General features: G+C 43.7%; 1 protein-coding gene across 2 annotated transcripts in view; it reads left to right on the top strand.

Annotated features, from left to right (window-relative positions):
• LOC138952306 (DNA repair protein RAD51 homolog 2-like) overlaps nucleotides 1-20,074 on the top strand; it is a 77,519-nt gene extending 57,445 nt beyond the window's left edge. For both annotated transcript variants that reach the window (XM_070323943.1, XM_070323944.1), the window contains exons 8-10: nucleotides 351-478; nucleotides 1,200-1,278; nucleotides 18,760-20,074. In XM_070323943.1, the coding sequence (XP_070180044.1) occupies nucleotides 351-478; nucleotides 1,200-1,278; nucleotides 18,760-18,851 (299 nt within the window). In that variant the 3' untranslated portion in view covers nucleotides 18,852-20,074. The remainder of the gene's footprint in view (nucleotides 1-350; nucleotides 479-1,199; nucleotides 1,279-18,759) is intronic.
• The last annotated feature ends 207 nt before the right edge of the window (nucleotides 20,075-20,281 follow it).

Raw genomic sequence — 20,281 nt, 5'->3', positions numbered from 1 at the left:
AACCAGATCACCACACACCCAAGGTAAGTGACGAACCACATTACCGCACACCCAAGGTAAGTGTTTTATGTCAGAGAGAGTGTCTAATAGACAAACAGTATGACAGCTTACTAGCGCCAAACCCAGATGAATAAATATGTCATGAAGATATGATCATGTCACGTTTAATCATTGATTTAGCGCGAGCATGTTGAGGCCAAACCTGAAAATAAGTAGTAATCAACCCTGTGGGTAAACATCACCCCTGTAAATTACACACACGTGTTAGTTAAACTTCTCACGTGAAAATGGAGCTGCCCGTGGTTTTGGCGCTAGTAAGCCGTCATAGAAAAACACTGGTCTTGTTGCAGACGATGGTGATGGCTCGGTGGAGGTGGACGGGGAGGGGAGTTACCTGACAGCGGCGCTGGGCAATACGTGGAGTCACAGCGTCAACACGAGACTCATCCTCCAGTACCTGGCAGGTGACAGGAGACAGGTGAGACAATGTTACACTTGTTTTCTACACAGGTGAGATGATGAAGCAGTAACTTTCGGAACGGAAAGAGATATCTGCTGGCCGTCAATGTAACACTCGCTTTAAAACACAGGTGAGATGAAAAAACAGTAACTTTCGGAAAGGAAAGAGATATCTGCTGGCAGTCAATCAGTGTAACACTCGCTTTAAAATACAGGTGAGATGGAAAAACAGTAACTTTCGGAAAGGAAAGAGATATCTGTTGGTCGTTAGTGGTGGAAAAACCCGGGCTTAAAGATTATTACACGCGCGACGCCATGCACTGCACGACAGGTACAAGAAAAGTAATACATGGATAGCTGCCGAAGTAAAAATATGCTGACACATGGTCACATAGTCAAAACATAGGTGGTCCCTGAAACAAGTAAGAACAATACTCTCTGCCTCTGGACAGCTGAACTTTTGAACCTTTAGTGGCTTACCTGGCATTTGATGTGACTAGGTTGGAGGTCCCAGTGCCCCTGCTTGCCCAGTTCGTATTTTAGTTATTATATTGTGGCTTTTGTGCTGGGGAATACCCGCACACAGCACACCGGCTAGCATTAAAGTGAGTGAGGGACAACAAATGTAATACGGCAGTCACACAATAGTGGTTCTTATGTTAGATGAACTAAGGTGTCATATTAACCATCAAGGTCATCCAAAATCAAGCCACTTGCATGTCATGTGTCTAATGTTTCAGATTCTTGTGGCCAAGTCCCCGGTTGCACCCTTCACTTGTTTCGATTTCATCATCACCAAGAAAGGAGTTGAACAAGACGGTAATACTTTAGTGTATTATTATATTATGTACACCTCAATTATGCTTGCAATCGTTGTGCTGCAAAAGCGGGGAGATATCAGTACACTGTTCCTTTAAAAGTGCATTCTTCCTCGTGTAGATCATTTGGTTTATACAATTTTATTCAGCAAAATGACATACAACAAAGCCGCATACAATCAATTAGTAAATGGAGCACAACAAGCAAAGCTCATAAACGTGCTCTTAAAAGCAATATGATATTTGGTTTTCCGGACGATATGGGGATAGATCATTTCGCCTAGCTTCTTCCTGTGCGGAGCGGGAATTTTTGTTATTTGATCAACTTTGCAGATTGACATAGGTGTCTTTTATTGTCATTGGTATCACGTGTTTTAGTCCAATGTAAAAGTCAGGGCGGATCTGTGGTGACCTACTGTAGTTTACATGGGAAGGTATATATTGCTAGTACTGAGTTAGAGGAGAGGTTGCGTGACTGGAGGTGTGTGTGTGTGTGTGTGTGTGTGTGTGTGTGTGTGTGTGTTTATACGTTCGGAATAATCTCCCTTTGATGGCTTGGGCGTTGTTAGTTTTGCATTGCCATATGGGCGCGTGAGATTGTTTCGTTGCACTGAGCATGCGGTTGTTGGCCTCGTCTAAAGTTACTGCCGTGTTCCCCTAGTTCTGTCCTTCTTTCTTTCTTTCTTTCTTTCGGTTACTTCTTTTTTGTTGCTCTTTCTCACCCTGTTTATGTCTGTTTCGGTCTCTGTCTCTCTCTCTTTGTATTTTGCTCTTTCTCTCTCTCTCTCTCTCTTTCTCTATCTATCTATCTATCTATATCTATATCTATCTATATCTATCTATATCTATATCTATATCTATCTATCTATCTCTCTATCTCTCTCTCTTTCTCTCTCTCTCTTTCTCTCTCTCCCCCCCCTCCCCCCCCCTCCTCCCCCCCCTCCTCTCTCTCTCTTTGTTCGTAATTTTATTTTGTTCAAGCCTTTTTTGTTATTTTTTCTCTCGCTCAGTTCTCCCAAACTGAGAGGTCAGATTGCAAACAACAGAGTTCTGGTTTAATGCTTGAGGATGATTATTGATGCATCAGGGGGGCTGACGACGATCCGTGGCGAGCCAAGTGCACTGAGCTCTGGCCACACTCGACGGATCGCGTCAAAACACGGTGCACAGAGTTACACCACGCATCTCACCCCCAGACACGGGGAAAACAACGCCTCCCAAGGGAAGCAATTGATGGGTAAAAGGCGCACCACTTACGTCCCTTGGGCGCTGCTGAACGGTTCGTTGGGGGAGACAATTAGTGAGGAAACGTTTTTGTTAACTGTTTCTGGTGTTTTTGTATTAATTGCTGACGCGGGGGGAGGAACACCCCTGGGTGTTTTGCAAGGGGAAGCCGCGGAAAAACATTGCCGGCTAAGTTAAAGAAACAAATTCAGAAGTGGTGAGGGCGCCATTACGATTTTCAATTTCCCGGTGCAGTCTGGGATTGTAATGGCGGCATGTTACGCTTGCAAACACAAGCTCGAGTCGAGTTACAAGGAGAATCGCTGTACCGGAAATAAGAAAAATATATTTTGGGGAGGGCAGGTAAATATGCGGCAGAAAGGAAGGAATCTTTGTATAATCAAACTTCAAATCGCGCGGTGTTGTCTTTTGGCTCGGCATATTTCCGAGAGACAAGGAGCCAAAACATATTGCGGGTCTCAGACAGCATCTGAAGGGGGAGTTATATGACGCGGAAGTAAGCGTTGGTGGGACTGATAAGTCAGGAACTGTTTATTTGTCTGTCTCAGCGATTGAATTTACACTTCGTGTCATTGCCCTACTCTAGCTGATTCGCTTAGCAGTAGTTCTCTGACATAGAACATATTTTGAGTAACTAGGTTTTTAAGTGATAGCTGAGGATAACCGTTCTTCTCGTTTGGACCATTTCAAGCGGAGCATCCCTCTCTCTCGGTTTTTTTTTGTTTTTTTTTTTGGGGGGGGGGGGGGGATATCTTTTTTGCACCATTTTGGGTGGTATTTAGTTTTTTTCTCTCCCTTTTGTTGCCTAGTTACGAACTCTTTCTCTTTTGAAGTGCTTTTTGTCTTTATTGCCACTTGTATTTTTCTATTTAATTCATAGTCTGTATCGCCCTCTTGTCAAATGCAGCTTCTGATATCGGTTTCGACAATTGTTTCGATCGCAGAAGGCCATGCAAGTACAGAAGTTGTGTATTGTTGACATTCTAAAGCACGCATGGTGTATTCCAATTGTCGGTGATATCAAGCCAATTAGGCACAAAAGCAAAATTCCACACTTCCCTTGTCTACTTCACAAGAAAACTCAACCTACGAGAGAGTGTACACACAGAGAGCAATTAGCACTAAATTGTGCTGGAAAACCTTGTTTTCTCTTTTCCCCGCGGAATACCTTCTCAGAGATACCTTTTTGTTTACAAAACAGGGTAAGGAACACAGGAGAGCCATTCAAGTGTAGATCTGACAACACTTAATATCGCATGAAAAGAACAAGTGCAGATATTCGTTGCAGTCAAAAGAAGGAGTCGTCGACCCTTTGTCGACCCATTTATCTCCCTTGAGGAAGAAGAGGGCGCTGTTGGTTTTGTGTCGCGTTACACCACAGGGGCACGGATCGAGCGCTACAACTGTATCGTTTTGCAATGTACGACTTGTTTTTCTTCTTTCTTTCTTTTTCTTCTTTCTTTCTTTTTCTTCTTTTTACATTTAGTCAAGTTTTGACTACATGTTTTAACATAGAGGGGGGAATCGAGACGAGGGTCGTGGTGTGTGTGTGTGTGTGTGTGTGTGTGTGTGTGTGTGTGTAGAGCGATTCAGAGTAAACTACTGGACCGATCTTATGACATTTTTCATGAGAGTTCCTGGGTATGATATCCCCAGACATTTTTTTCATTTTTTCGATAAATGTCTTTGATGACGTCATATCCGCCATTTTGTAAAAGTTGAGGCGGCACTGTCACACCCTCATTTTTCAATCAAATTGATTGAAATTTTGGCCAAGCAATCTTCGACGAAGGCCGGACTTTGGTATTGCATTTCAGCTTGGAGGCTTAAAAATTAATTAATGACTTTGGTCATTAAAAATCTGAAAATTGTAATTAAAATTATTTTTGTATAAAACGATCCAAAATTACGTTTGCCGTATTCTTCATCATGTTCTGATTCCAAAAACATATAAATATGTTATATTCGGATTAAAAACAAGCTCTGAAAATTAAAAATATAAAAATTATGATTAAAATTAAATTTCCGAAATCGATTTAAAAACATTTCATCTTATTCCTTGTCCGTTCCTGATTCCAAAAACATATAGATATGATATGTTTGGATTAAAAACACGTTCAGAGAGTTAAAAAGAATAGAGATATAGAAAAGCGTGCTATCCTCCTCAGAGCAACCGCTACCGCGCTTTTCTGGATTGTTAATTTCACTGCCTTTGCCCCGAGCGGTGGACAGACGATGCTACGAGTGTACGGTCTTGCGGAAAAAATGCAATGCGTTCAGTTTCATTCTGTGAGTTCGACTGAGCTTGACTAAATGTTGTATTTTCGCCTTACGCGACTTGTTTTCTGCTTCAGTAAAGCTGAGGTACAAAAGGGGAAGGAACGTCAATAGTGAGAGAGTAGAAGGGGGTGCACTCATGATACGTTTCTTACGTCAATACTTTTTTTCTTCCGTAAATTGTAAACCTCCATCTGTTCGTCAAAACACAGTTTTGTTCTCTATTGGTAGCTTCAGTTAAAATGGACATTTCACAATCCCATCAGTAGCGTCAGTAAAAGTGGAAATTTCATTTAGCAGCTTCACTAAAAAGTGGACATTTCATTTAGCAGCTTCAGTAAAAATGGACATTTTACAATCCCATGTCTAGAGTAGGGGTAGGGAGGGACTGGGAAGGGGTGGAGGGGGTCTGTTTGATGATGTAGTGTGTTTCGTGGGATGTCCTCTTGCCCTTTCGCCACAGACACACCTGTCTCATTAGTCTCCCTTGAGACGCACGTGCCGGACACATTGTCTGTGTGCAAAGTCTGCTGTGTCCTCGTGCTTTTGTGGAGCGAGGGTGTCGCTTGGGTTGGATTCGGAGGGTGGGATGCGTCTGCGAAGAAAAAAGGGGAACAAGGGGGGGGGGGGGGGGGGGCGTGGTGATGGTGATGGTGGAATTGATACAATACTGAAGTAAAAAAACAAAAGTGAACAGAAGAAGCAGAAGGTCCCCAGTGGATCCTTTGCAGTTTCAGCTTGTATCAATTTGTGTGCATCGTAATTCCTCCTTCTTTCTTCTTTCGCTTTGAAGTGGGAGTCACGTGCAGGGCATGACGCATGATGAACGCTGTCCACATGGTTACCAACATCCTACAGGTCTGTCGGACTAGATGGAGCTTGTTCATAATTGTCTGCACATTGTTTTGCTCTCCGCTTTCTGGGTCAGTCTTTGCCGTCGTTTTGGGAACGGTCTGAGAGTCATCTGCTCGCATTTTGAGTTGTCAGAGATCGGACACTATTGGCCTTTCATTCAGATTGTGGGAAAGGGGCAACAACTTCTTGGCGTTGCATGTGCACGGTGACATTTTGGCTGCGGTCCACATGAGGCGCTGAACGACTGCACATTTCCTTCTGCACCATGTTGCAGTGATTCACTATCACAATTCCGGGACCTTGCAACGACACAGGCGAACTCTGTGTCCTGCTGTCTTGCGCAAGTGTCTGCCACCGCGCCCTTTAAAGGAACAGGCCTTCATCCTAGCGTATAACCACGTCATGTCCAAAATAGACACTAGTTCTGGGGACAGCAAAACCAAGTTAGCATAGCCGGAGACGTCTACACATCTGGGTACTATACAGTCCTTGGTTCAACTCACCATCTCAGTCTAGCCAGGATTGTACATACTTGCTTACTTACTGCCCGTTATACTGGTTGACATGTAGGGCAGCAACGAAGGACCTCCACTCCTGTCTGTTCTGGGCCAGTCTCTGGATGGTACCCACGTATGCTTCAGGGTCTTCAGTTCTCCTTCCACCATTCGAAGCCGGGTGCTCTTGGGTCTGCCTCTCCTGCATGGGATAAGAGAATCCCTCCTCTTGGACACATACCGAGAATCAACATCGTGGCTGCTTCCGGGGCAGAGTGAGATTTATTTTATTTTTATTATGAATTTGGTTTAAACAGTGTTTATTCAACAATTCATAGATAATTCAACATAATACATGTTGAGGATCAACTACAAGCTCAAGCTTATGGTGGTGACCCTAACAGGAGAATTTATTATACGGATTACAACATCTTGCGACGAGGCTTTGACAAATATTTCTTTAAACCAAAACAAACAAGAAACAAGCAAAATATGCATACATATGTATATATATTTATAAACTTTACATATTCGACAAAAACAAAGGTATAATGGAGACAGGACACGACAATAGAATGGACAAAGAATATATGGAGAGAGAGGATCGGAGAGAGAGAGAGAGAGAGAGAGAGAGAGAGAGAGAGAGAGAGAGAGAGAGAGAGAGAGAGAGAGAGAGAGAGAGAGAGAGAGAGAGAGAGAATTAATTTCATAGACTGCCAGTAGTTTACGTTTGAAAATAGATTTATAAAAAATAATTACCACTCTGTACACAGCACCCAGGCTGATTTGTGGTATGAGCCTTGGTATGTGTCCAGGTGAGGGCGGTTGGTATTATCCCATGTAACAGCCTGGCATGATCTGAGATGGCGAACGAGAAGACGAAGAAGAAGAAGATCCGATATGGTGATATAATTATTATTTGAGATAAGTTCATTATTTGTACCACAAGTGTTTGTCTGTGTACTTAAAAGACCACTGGGTCGACGTATTGTAACTGTAACGTTGTGTTTTGTCAATGATTAAACGTTCTAAGAACCTACAATTCTTTTCTTTTTTTAATTCTGAAAATGTATTGTGAATAGAATTGTTAACACAGGAAGGACTGTGCCTTTGAACTGTGACTGTGTCATTTTGAGTGTATTGCACGTCAAGCCTGAAGACCTCAGTCTTCCCCTCCGACTCTGTGATGAGACACGCACCCATAACGCTTGCACATTGTCGGTCGGGGCGTTGACTTTTCGCCGCCACCGTTGGCTTACAGATTATCAAGGTCTCTTCCTTCCTTTGTTTAATAGATGCTTTGCGATTGTGCCGTGCACATGTCGGCCAATTATCCCCCAAGATCTGATGGCTGATGGCATCGGTATGGTGAGGGACACTCACCTTTTGGGAATTGCAACACGGAACAACTTGATTACTCTTGCATGGGGTGGCGTTGGAGTTTTGTGATGTTATCGAAGGTGGTTCTTATCTATTGATGCTGCTGTTGTTGTTGCTGTTGCCGCTGCTACTTCTAGTCCCAGGAGTGTTTATTGGTGTTTGTGAGTGTGTGTGTGTGTATGTGTGTGTGTGTGTGTGTGACGGTGTGTGTGTGTGTGTGTGTGTGTGTGTGTGTGTGTGTGTGTGTGTGTGTGTGTGTATCTGTTTGTTTTGTTTGCCTATCTGTCTGTTTGTCTGTCTGTCTGTTCTTGTTTCTGTTTGTGTGCAAATCGTCAGTGTATATATCCGTGTCCCAGTAATTGGTTCAAACAGCTCACGACAGAATCATCAGAAAAACAACGAAATGTGTGATCAAACAGCAAAATGTCACGCAGACGTGAGAACACAAGATTGGAATCAAATAAATAATGTAGGAACACAGACGAATAATTGGTCTACACTTCATGATTGTTTACACGGCTCCTATCTGTACGCCAGGTTTTAGATCTTTTTTTCCTTCTACACACATACTCTTGCATGGGAGAGGGGGGGGGGGGAGGGGGCAAGATTGACCGTGCTGCTCCGGAAGTGTTCATTAGCAGATAAGTCATTTCCGCTTGGATTGCAATCAAAAGCGACCGTTGCCTACCCGGCGCGATAGGTGCGGTCGCTATGTGCACAGAATATGTTGTGAACCTGGGGTCCGGGGTACATGGATAAGGATCCGTTCTGTTGTTTGTCATCCAGAACAAACGCCAGCGGGGCAAAGAAGTAAAAGTTCTCACGCTCTTGCATGGGAGCTTCAGGACGGCTTAGCACTGGTCTCTATGGACATACCTTGGACCCTTCTTCTCTGTGTGTGTGTGTGTGTGTGTGTGTGTGTGTGTGTGTGTGTGCGTTATGCTTGTTAAAGTAAATGTTTAAATCAGTAGTTTACTTTGATAAACTTGAATTTGCCTGATTGTTTTTAATTGTGTGTGCGTTTTCCAGTATTTGAAGACGTTTCGAATTAAGTAGGATTTGTCCATATAAATATTTTTGTTATTCATTCACTCTAGTAGACTTATACGTCCATGGCCGGAAATTCCAAAAAAACCTGATAAGTTGATTAGACATCTCCAAGTCTCATGCCTTGTGCTGCATTGCTTATGTCCTCTCCTGACCACGAAGAAAGGAAGGAAAACTATTTCAAAATAACAATCTGTATTCCCATCTCAGCGCAACTGGACATACTTGAAATAGCCTCACTCCATTTCATTTCAGTTACTTTACTTTACTGTATTAACGCACTTTCTGTAACCAGGTTTGAGCACAGTGTGCAATATATGAAAAAAATGTTAGCAGCAAAAGTAGCACACATGGTAAACACTAGGTGTTCAAGAATGATGTCCTGTGTTCCATTTAGAGCGTGGATCAAGGTTGTTCGTAGTTCTTCTACCGTACCCTCGAGCGTTGCTATGACCACGAAGAACAAAGGGAGACTGGAAGTCAAAACAACAATCTGTTTGCTTTCACTACCTCCTTTCTTGTCCGATCTCAGCAGGAGTTGGTCAGGATTGAAATAGCCTCTGGGCCCAGGCGTTGACCGATTATTGTTAAACTCGGCTCGGGTGGGTTGCTTTGATCTTCAGAGCTGTGATGTTTGTGTGCGGCGTCACACGCTTTGAAGTGATCGTTGCATGTAAATGCTAATGTAAAGCGCCAAGGGGATGATTTGAAAGTGTATAACAACGGGTCCTAATCTCGATTTGGGTCAGCGTTAGTTGATAAATACGTGTGTACCTTTAAACAAATAAGTGGGGAGAAGCTGTGCGCTCGCTGACAGCTTTAATTTAAAAGGAACAGTATTAAAAATGCTTGTGCGAAGTTTGCCATACTTTTTCGGAGACGTATATTGGAGAGAAATAAAGACAGGCACGTCACCAACCAGCCAATCATCCAAACCAGACTGCGAAAACATCAGTGGAAACCGACAGTGAAGTAACTTACAATATTTGTCATGGTAGAAAAACAGTTAAGATCTTCGTTCAGTCTATGCTTGCTCTAAAACAAAATTGAAAGACGTTACAGCCCCCGCAAAATCTTTTTTTGAAGAGCGGTGATAATTACTTGACTTCATGCTTTAAAGCATTCGTAAATGGAGCAGATCGATACCAAATCTTCCCAGGTACGGTCGAAGGAACACAAATTCAGTTGCAGTTAGCGATGAAGGATGAGTGCATAATAATCGTAAATATTCTCAAACAACAACAACAACAAGAGGCACATCAGCAGCAGCAACCATCATAAAAATAACAACACAACCACAAAACATCAACAACAACAACGACGACGCAGGAAACACGTAACTTACTGGCAACATTTATTTCAGGCGCAGTTTCCAAGCATACAAAGAATACTCGTAATAGCCACATCCCTATCTCGGAAAAACAGCAAACAACATCGACAAAAAGTGCACTTTGCAGGTGTTGTGCTGTGAAAAAGCATGTGTCTGGGGTTTATTCCACGCCCCGCTGTGCTGCTAAGGTGCCTACCTGACAGTACAGACTTCCCAGAAGTAAATTAGTTGTGATTTTCATACCTGCCTGGAAGCCTCGTCCTTTTTTCGCACCTGTTTAACGACGCGGAAGTTGGCAGAGGAAGAGTTGGGTTTTATGGCTGTTTATATCGTTGAATCGTTGTATTTACTCGTGAGCATAGATATTTAAAGGCTGCTTTATCCTCGTCTGTTTTATGTTTCGAGGAAAGGGTTTCTCGTGGGAACTAACGCTTTGGGGCTAATGTTCTTGATTGCAAACTTGTTGCTGACTGGGCAGTGATGAGTGTAAACGCAAGGAAAGCTTTCTCTCTGTGTCTCTGTTTGTCAGTCCGTCTGTCTGTCTCTGTATGTCTGTAGATCTTTCTGTCTATCTGTATCTCTCTCTGTCTCCCTCTGCCGTTTCTCCACTCTCTATTTCTCTCTCTCTGCGCCCCCTCTATCTCCCCTCCCTCTCTCAGTCCGCCACTCTGCCCGTCTGTCTGTCTCAGTCCCTGTCTGTTTGTCTTCCCCCTTCTCTCTCTCGTTCCCCGTCTGTCTGTCTGTCTGTCTGTCTGTCTGTCTGTCTGTCTGTCTCTGTCTCTCTCTCTCTCTCTCTCTCTCTCTCTCTCTCTCTCTCTCTCTCTCTCTCTCGTGACTACAGGTGTGTGTGGGCCCGCGCAAGAGTCTGTGTACATATGTGTGCGCGCGCGTGTGTACGTATGCGCTATGACTGAAGAGACATGTCTCTGGCCCGACTAATACAGACATTTTTTTCAGTGCTTCTTCACAATCACCAGCAGACAGTGTCAGACGTAACACTGTGTTAAGCAGTGGCCAGTATGACCACACCGCTTAGTTCTCACCGCCACCCCTTCTGCCCAATTAGCAGCTAATTAAGGACAGCGGAGCGAACGGTGCGACGCCCAGGGGCGTGCCCTGATGGTCCGATACATCCAATGCCTCATTATCTCCACTCTCGCCAACCGTTGGACCATTGAGGACTTTCACTCCCGTGTCGAGCTTCACAACCGTTAGATCGTCAGTGGTTAGATCTTTTGGTCGATTGTCAACTGAGCTCTGTGAGCATTGGACAATTGACAGAGACTGTAAAGGCACATTCTTTTTGGTGTGAGCGTTCGCGTTCCACCATCGTAGACCTGTTGAGTGGTTTACTTGGAATAAGAGCGGGTTTCCACTTAAACATGATATACCAATATCAACTGTCCGGTGGTTATCCTGTGCGGAGGTGGAATTTCTGTGTGTGTTCAATTTTGTTTGTGATGCCACTTTCGAAATCATGTTGAATTAGGAAAACAATTCCCACCCTACACACAAGCAGCCAGGCAGCTGGCTTTTGTTGCGGTACCTTCTTAATTCTTCTTCTGCAGCGTTCGACGGTTGTGTACGTCGCTCAAAGCCGTCTGTATCTGAGGTCTGCTGATGTTATGAACTGGCAAGTTCGGCGGAGGTCAGGAGCAGAGAGGAAAGGTCACTTTAACGTTCACGTTGATTATCACCACCTTCGCAAACCGTTGGAACATCGCTTTTCACCTCCTTGCTGGGGTCCTGATTTGGCCTATTATGGTCCGCTGGACCCGAAAAGCAAAAGCTAATAAATAAATAAATAAATTCCTCCATGCTTGGACGCCAAGAACCGTTGGATCGTTAACTCAGCAGCGAGCTCGCACCCCTGCCTAGTGCGAAGGTTTTAATTTGAGCTCTTCACTTAGAGAGACCAAAAAGCAATGTACTCACGTTAAAATGACGAACACGCAACGAATAACAGCGACGTTTCGACCTAAGGGTCTTCTTCAGGCACAAAAACACAACAGTACACACACAAAAAAGAAGAAGAAAGACGATAGAACAAATAAAGAGGAGAATAACTGACAAAACAACTGCACTGCACAAACCAACAAATGACAAAGTCACTTAGAGGTTAATTTGAGTGAGCATAGAATTAGATTTACAATTATCGCTAGAATAATAACATTAGTGAACACATTCACTGTGAGTTGTGTTTTTTGCGACACAGCGATTACTGATCTATAAATCAATGTGATGATTTTTGTTGTTGTTGATACAACTTCATTTGCCAACTTCATTTACGTGGGACAAAGGCATCTTTCTGCGTGAATAAATACCAAAAACAGGCGGCTGCTTTCCGTACAAGTAACAAAATATTTTTTGCTGAACGTACTTTGTAGGTTGGCATACGTGTGCATGTGTCAGTTACGAAAAGAATTTATCAAAAAGAAGAAAAAAAGTTTTAAAAAATCCGACTATGCACATAAAGACTGTTGATTCTTGGTATAATGTATGCAATAAGAAGGGTGCTCTTATCCCTCAAGTCAATTAGAGTCTTATAAAGTAGCCCCCTTTTTGATTAGTGCTTTTGTGAACAAGAAACAATTGACAAGTGGCTCTATCCCATCTTCCCCCTTTCCCCGTCGCGATATAACCCTTCGTGGTTGAAAACGACGTTAAACACCAAATAAAGAAAGAAAGTATCCCCCTTCTCTTTGGAGTGGACCAAGTCTCCATGTGGTCTCAGACACTCTGTGTGATCCTGTGTAAAAGCCTGGGTGGATTTCTAGTGATTTACACGATGATCTGCGCGGGGGGAGGCAGTTGATGACGGAGAAAGATTAGCAATCGTCAGTCACTCAAGAACAGCAAAAATGGGCCTGGCGTCACAACTAGAGTCACGGGTACAGTGGAACCTCCCCCACCCCCCCCCCCCCCTAAGACATTATAAGATGTTTGGTGGCTTGTTGACAGACCAGCTTTTTTGTTGGTCCAAGGGGACCATATCGTCTTTTGTTTCATCTTTATCGACCAAGGCCGAAGGCCGCGGTTGATAAATATGAGACAAAAGGCGATATGCTCCCCGAATATATCTTAACCATGAATACCTTGACCATGAGTCGCCGCGGTAATTATCAACATTGATTGGGTCTTTGAGAGTGAATGCTTACAATCGTTGTCCTCGGAAACACAAATCGAAAGCCGCGATGGTTCCACACATCAAACAATCAGCCTGATTGGCTTTTACTTTGACAATCCACGTTTCACCTGAAAGCTCAAACCCATTCACCACCTCGATTTATTGCCTGGGGAACATGACATTTATTTCCCAGGTGCTTGTGAATGAAAACTCGTGAAAATGATGACAAAAGATTTTATTACAACCACGTGCGTTGGCCTAGTGGTAAGGCGTCCGCCCCGTGATCGGGAGGTCGTGGGTTCGAACTTTAAAATTGGCAATCTAGTGGCTGCTCCGCCTGGCGTCTGGCATTATGGGGTTAGTGCTAGGACTGGTTGGTCCGGTGTCAGAATAATGTGACTGGGTGAGACATGAAGCCTGTGCTGCGACTTCTGTCTTGTGTGTGGCGCACGTTATATGTCAAAGCAGCACCGCCCTGATATGGCCCTTCGTGGTCGGCTGGGCGTTAAGCAAGCAAACAAACAAACAACCACGTGCAGTACACAGGAATATTGCTTGGCTTGAGTACATTCAATACATAATACATTCCAACACAACAACCAGAGTGCTCACTTAACTGCGTACACCCACTCACTTACACCCACTCACTTACACCCACTCACTTACACCCACTCACTTACACCCACTCACTTACACCCACTCACTTACACCCACACTTACACCCACACTTACACCCACACTTACACCCACTCACTTACACCCACTCACTTACACTCACTTACACCCACTCACTTACACCCACTCACTTACACCCACTCACTTACACCCACTCACTTACACGCACTCACTTACACCCACTCACTTACACCCACTCACACCCACTCACTTACACCCACTCACACCCACACCACGTACTTTGAAGACCCCCACATTCAAGACTTTCCCTTTTTTAAGACCTTGAGTTTTGAGATGTCTTGTTCATACCTCTTTTTTAAGACCTTGAGTTTTGAGATGTCTTGTTCATACCTCTTTTTTAAGACCTTGAGTTTTGAGATGTCTTGTTCATACCTCTTTTTTAAGACCTTGAGTTTTGAGATGTCTTGTTCATACCTCTTTTTTAAGACCTTGAGTTTTGAGATGTCTTGTTCATACCTCTTTTTTAAGACCTTGAGTTTTGAGATGTCTTGTTCATACCTCTTTTTTAAGACCTTGAGTTTTGAGATGTCTTGTTCATACCTCTTTTTTAAGACCTTGAGTTTTGAGATGTCTTGTTCATACCTCTTTTTTAAGACCTTTAGTTTGAGATGTCTTGTTCATACCTCTTTTTTAAGACCTTGAGTTTTGAGATGTCTTGTTCATACCTCTTTTTTAAGACCTTGAGTTTTGAGATGTCTTGTTCATACCTCTTTTTTAAGACCTTGAGTTTTGAGATGTCTTGTTCATACCTCTTTTTTAAGACCTTGAGTTTTGAGATGTCTTGTTCATACCTCTTTTTTAAGACCTTTAGTTTGAGATGTCTTGTTCATAACCTCTGTACATTTACCCCCACTCTAAGACTCCCTCTTTTCAAGACCTGATTTGTTCAGATTTGTGGAGGCCTTGAAAAGGGAGCGGTGAGTTACGGTGAGCTACTGGTACACCACCCCTCTCACTGGGGAGATAACCCGCTGAGAATATTACCGACCTTACCTGCCCACCTGGAGTGGAGCGGCGAGGACTTCACAGAGAATGTGATGGACGCCGCTCTGAAGCTCCCAGCCCTCTACTCCCCCTTCTCGTGCAACTGTACCACCTTTCATCTGTGTGGGAGGATCTCCTCTCTGGTAATTGGGCCTCCCCAGCCCTTCCCACCTCTCATCCGAATAGAGATGGGATTTATTTTTATGAGTATGACGTTATCAGCCTGGATGGGAAGCTTTTGTGATGATGGCCTTGTGATCAAAATTTCACCTTTGACTTTGAGTGTTTGTAATACCAATCACGTAGGTTAATACCGTTATTAATACACGTAACGTATTGTCTTGGACCAAAGCATGTTACAGTACCACTTTATCGTTTGATTGTTCGGTGATGTGGTGAAATCTATGTGACAGTATACTTCATTGACTTTGTGTCTGTCTGTGTGACACCTTCTCTCTGTTTTTAGATAAATCGTTTATTTTGCGTAAGTAACAACTTTAGAGCATGTGTTGTTCTTCTGTGTGTGTGTGTATGTGCGTGTGTGTGTGCGTGTCTGTGTGTGTGTGTGTGTGTGTGTGTGTGTGTGTGTGTGTGTGTGTGTGTGTGTGTTAACAAGTTCAATAAATCTTAAATCTTGTCTGGTAGGAGACTCCAAAAGTTCTTTGATCAACGTCGTTACCCCTGCTCGTCCGCCTAAAGAGTGCATCATGTTCCTTTCATTTGACTGTGAACTATTTTCAGCTGATGAATTTCTCTTTTGCAAAAGATCGAGCAATTTGTTTAGATGTGCAATTTGTTAAACGTTAATGTTTTAGTCATTATTTGTTGTGCCATCTGGCCTAAACACTGTGGCTTTTCTTCTCAATCTTTCATGTGTGTTCTAGTTTCCTAATCGGCTTTTAATGAGCAAGGTAAAAGCCACGCTACATATGGTTAGGAGATCAAAAAGCGAGTTTAAGTGAGTGTATTAGGGTAAACTTTATAGGCTGCTGGTGTTGGTTTGAAGAGCAAATATTACACAAAGCGTGTAATTCGTTAGAGTGCAGTTTGCGATAGTGTTTCGTCGTTTGGAAGATGATGCACCATGAAGCCGGATTAGAAAGTACAGTGAACCTTTTGTGTGTGTGTGTGTATGTGTGTGTGTGTGTGTGTGTGTGTGTGTGTGTGCGTGTGCGTGTGCGTGTGCGTGTGTGTGTGTATGTGACCGTTTGTTTGTCCGTGTTTATGTGCGTATGTATCATGTGCGTTCGTTTGTCTGTCTGTCGGTGCGTGCATGCATGTACGTCTGTGTGTTTAATTTCATCTATTTTCACGTACGAACTTAACAGTAGCTTTTCTTTTCTTATATATATGTGTGAAATTGTGTTCAAAAGTGCAATTAACTTCCGTTGCATTTCATGCAGTGTGTTCTCTCAGATGCAGTTCTAAAATATTGTTAAAGAGTCTTGGAAGACCCTTCAACGAATAGACATCGTCGGGTTTTTTCCCGCCAGTACTTTCATCTCTTGTTTTATTCGTGGGCTGTGATGTTCACATGTGCTAGGTCCACCTGGCGACGTTCAGCATGTAACCTTATTATCTTCATCTCAGAAACCTACACAGCGGTCTCTGTTCAAAGGAAAGCAAATATAAACCTCCCTTTCTTCTCCTCCTTCGTCCTTCATCTCGGACCTCCCTCCTCCACCTTCCTCCCCCTTCCCCACTAACTTCCCAGCACCCTCCCCATCCCATGAAACAAACGTATGAGAGAGAGAGAGAGAGAGGGGGGGGGGGCGAGAGAGAGAGAGAGAGAGAGAGAGAGGGGGGGGGGGCGGGAGGGAGAGAGAGATTAAAAAAAAGAGAGGGAGGGAGGGAGGGAAAGAGAGAGAACGAGGGAGGGAGAGAGAGAGAGAGTTAGGGGCGGGAGGGAGAGAGAGATTGAAAAAAAGAGAGGGAGGGAGGGAGGGAAAGAGAGAGAACGAGGGAGGGAGAGAAAGTACGAACGAACTTTATTTTACAAGGATAACATGTTATATTCACTAAATAAAAAAAATCATACAAATGGAAAATAATAATTAAAATGGTAAGCTGAATGCAATCATAATTTGTTTTTTAATAAAAAATAAAAAGTTGAGCAAGTTAGAAAGACCACAGTAACAGAGACTGGCAGACGGAGAAAAAGGTTGGAAGATGCGGGAGAGGCAAGCAATTATTTGCGGACAGGTGAGGCAAAGTGGACCACACTACCTGATGGCGACAGGTGTGGAAGCATCAAGGGAGATGAGAACGGAGGATCTACGGCCATTAGGGGGGAGGGACGGGGCTTGTAGTTGGGCAAGGTTACAGGCTAACATGTTCCAGGTGCTACCTTCAGATGATGCATATGGTGGCTCACTAGCACCAAAAGTACAAATTACAATTGTGATCATTCATTTTCATGACTTTGCATCAACAACGAATTGTTTGACCAACAAATGATAACCGGCACGGTTGGCCTAGTGGTAAGGCGTCCGCCCCGTGATCGGGAGGTCGTGGGTTCGAACCCCGGCCGGGTCATACCAAAGACTTTAAAATTGGCAATCTAGTGGCTGCTCCGCCTGGCGTCTGGCATTATGGGGTTAGTGCTAGGACTGGTTGGTCCGGTGTCAGAATAATGTGACTGGGTGAGACATGAAGCCTGTGCTGCGACTTCTGTCTTGTGTGTAGCGCACGTTATATGTCAAAGCAGCACCGCCCTGATATGGCCCTTCGTGGTCGGCTGGGCGTTAAGCAAACAAACAAACAAATGATATAATACAGTAACATGAAATAAAATAAATAAAATAACCACTTCAAAACAAACGGACAGACAGACAGACAAAACCAAACAAAAACCAAAGATCTCTCAGGGTAACAATCCCTAGTTGTCATACGTCATGGATCGGAGTGTCAAGTCAAAAGTGGATGGTCAAAGTCAGTCAATCAGGCCATTACCTTGATCTGTGTAACCCTCAGCTTCGGCCAATGCAGATGAAACAGATGACGGTATCGGATACTATGCTCCTCTCGGATCGACCGTTAATAACTTGTCTTCAGGCAACCAGACATCGGACATCTGTCACCACTATGATAATGTTGCACTGTTGTCTCTGTTGACAGCAAAATAGCATCTAGAGTCTTAATTGTTATTTCTTTTGAGATATTGGTGAAGGAACATTGTAGTTTGTAAGTGTCAAACAAGGAACGCCGGTTAGTTTATGGAGCGTTTAATCATAGACAACGCAGAACATTCACCAGTAGAAATGGAGGGACAAACAAAGTAATGGTGGTATAATAAACAGAAAAGGAACGTAGCTAGTTGTTAATGTGAATTACGATTGAGTCAAAGTAATGATTGTAATTATCACTTTTGACGCTAGTGTGCCGCCGTAGCGGTGCCCAGAACATCAAACGCGCCTAACCTTGAACACATCAAGGCCACGCCAGAAGCCTGATGTTGTGGAACAGAATGCCAGCATGTTTTACGGCGATGATGGACCGTGTCGAACAGTGCCGGACAAAACGCATGACAGCAGGCATTTCTTTGTTCTGTCGGTCATCGTTGAGGTCGTGGTGATGGCTATCCGAGGGTTTTTGAAGTGATGTCAAGTTTTATTACGAATCATATCTCACTGTGTAAATCGTCGTGTTTTGTGGTAGTCCTTGAGAAAAGTTTGTTTGTTTGTTTGTGAGGATTGTTTGTATGAATCGTTGTGGAGTTGCCTTCACAATATACAGCGATATGTTTTGCCCTTGTGGTTTATCTTGTTTTTTTTCTGTAATTGTCCGGGTATCACGTTTTAGATGAAGTGAACCGCAAAGATTGGTTCATGTTGGTCTTGCTTTTTAGTATGTGTCTAAATGGACGCTAGGGTGCTCTTGTTCCAGGTAAAAGGCTAAACAGATCCGTGTGTGCTGGTGTTCACGCTTTTAGGATGGCAAGAACGGTACATTAAAAATATAATCTAGTCGTCAATGAAGTTAAGGCCGAATAGCCTTGTTCAAGTTGAAACTGATTTCTGAATGGAGTGTTTCTTTTCTGTGTTTCAGTTCAGGGTCAAGGTCACTACAAGGGCACAGATCCGGGCAAGCAAGCAATCCAGGGAAGAGCAGGACTTAGTGTGGGCTCTACTCAGTGGTGACTGTACATGATTATTGGTACTCATTACGTGAACTCGGCATGCTTCTCACAACTAGCTGAGATGACAAATGTATACAGACACAGCAAGGAGATATGCGCTGAGTTTTCAACTCTCTGAGACATTGCTGGGAAAAGTTTCTGTGTGACGAAGTATTGAGAAAAGCCTGGCATAGAATTAAAAATAAATATTCCTGAACACAGTTATCGACAGGACTTCCGTTGGAAACAATGTTCTAGGCAGCAGAAGATTCCAAAGGCAGAGACATATAATATGGTAAGGTCTCTCGTGATTCAGCCACTGACTTGTCGCTCGAAGGTCAAAGTAGATTTGACCTTGGCCCTCAGTGTCAGACAGATCAACAAGACTGCGATAAAATGTGTAATTGGATCCTGGTTGGCAAGCAGCAACAGACTGAATCTCTTTCACTTTCACACAAAACACTGTTTGATGCAGTCACAATCTGAAGGTTACCAGAGAAGTTACCAGACAGCCAGGAGTCACCAAAATTTGGCCTCACATTCTCTACTCCAGGGATGAACAGTGGGGGGATGATCATCGAATCCCATTTCATAAAGACAAAAATGTCGAGCCTCTGCCGAACGCGTCTTCAAGCGCTGGAAACCCCTGCATAGTTGCAGAACCACGCGCGAGTTCGGAAATCTCGTCTCGTCTCGTGCTTCACGTGTTCCACGTGCCTGACAAAGAGCAGAAGCGCCACCCAGCGGCCGCCGGCGTGTTAGGGGAAAACGAGGGGCGATTATTGTGCTAAGTAATATCATATTTAGGGAGATGGATGGCATAGGCCGCATTGTGGATAAATTGTTTGCTGAAAGACGGGAGATCACTCCCACACTCTTCCAGCGTTTAACGCAGGGTGGTCTGCCCCCTCTCTCGATGCTTCCCCCTCTCTCGATGCTTCCCCCTGTATTGATGAATGTCAGTAGTCTGGTAGGAGGAAATACCGATTGGAAGAGGACTCTCCCGTCGGGACTAGTGACTATGCCGTGTACATTTCCGTCTAGGTGTCTTGTTGACAAAATAAGCAGCGGTTTGGGAGTCGAAATCCCCAAAGGGTTCCAAAAGCAACACCGAGAAAATGACTAGCACTGGTGACTTCAAATGTCAATGAACGGTTGTGTCATTTAATTTGTTCGATGGATTTTTTTTAACAGAATGGGAAGGGATGGGATGGTGTTGTTAGTGTGTGGAGGGGGGGGGGGGGGGGGGGGGGTGTGTGTTCGAAGGGTGTATGAAATGTGAGTTATTGTTCACATTTAATACATTATGTTTTTCAAATCTTTCTTTATTTGGTGTTTAACGTCGTTTTCAACCACGAAGGTTATATCGCGACGGCATGTTTTTCAATGAAATTACTACAACTTCAATAAACTTCGTGTGTATGTTGCTCTTGCACGTGATATTCAGTATAA

This window comes from Littorina saxatilis, linkage group LG17 (assembly GCF_037325665.1).
Source record: "Littorina saxatilis isolate snail1 linkage group LG17, US_GU_Lsax_2.0, whole genome shotgun sequence".
NCBI classification, from domain to species: domain Eukaryota; kingdom Metazoa; phylum Mollusca; class Gastropoda; order Littorinimorpha; family Littorinidae; genus Littorina; species Littorina saxatilis.
This window is presented reverse-complemented; position numbering and strand designations above follow the sequence as displayed.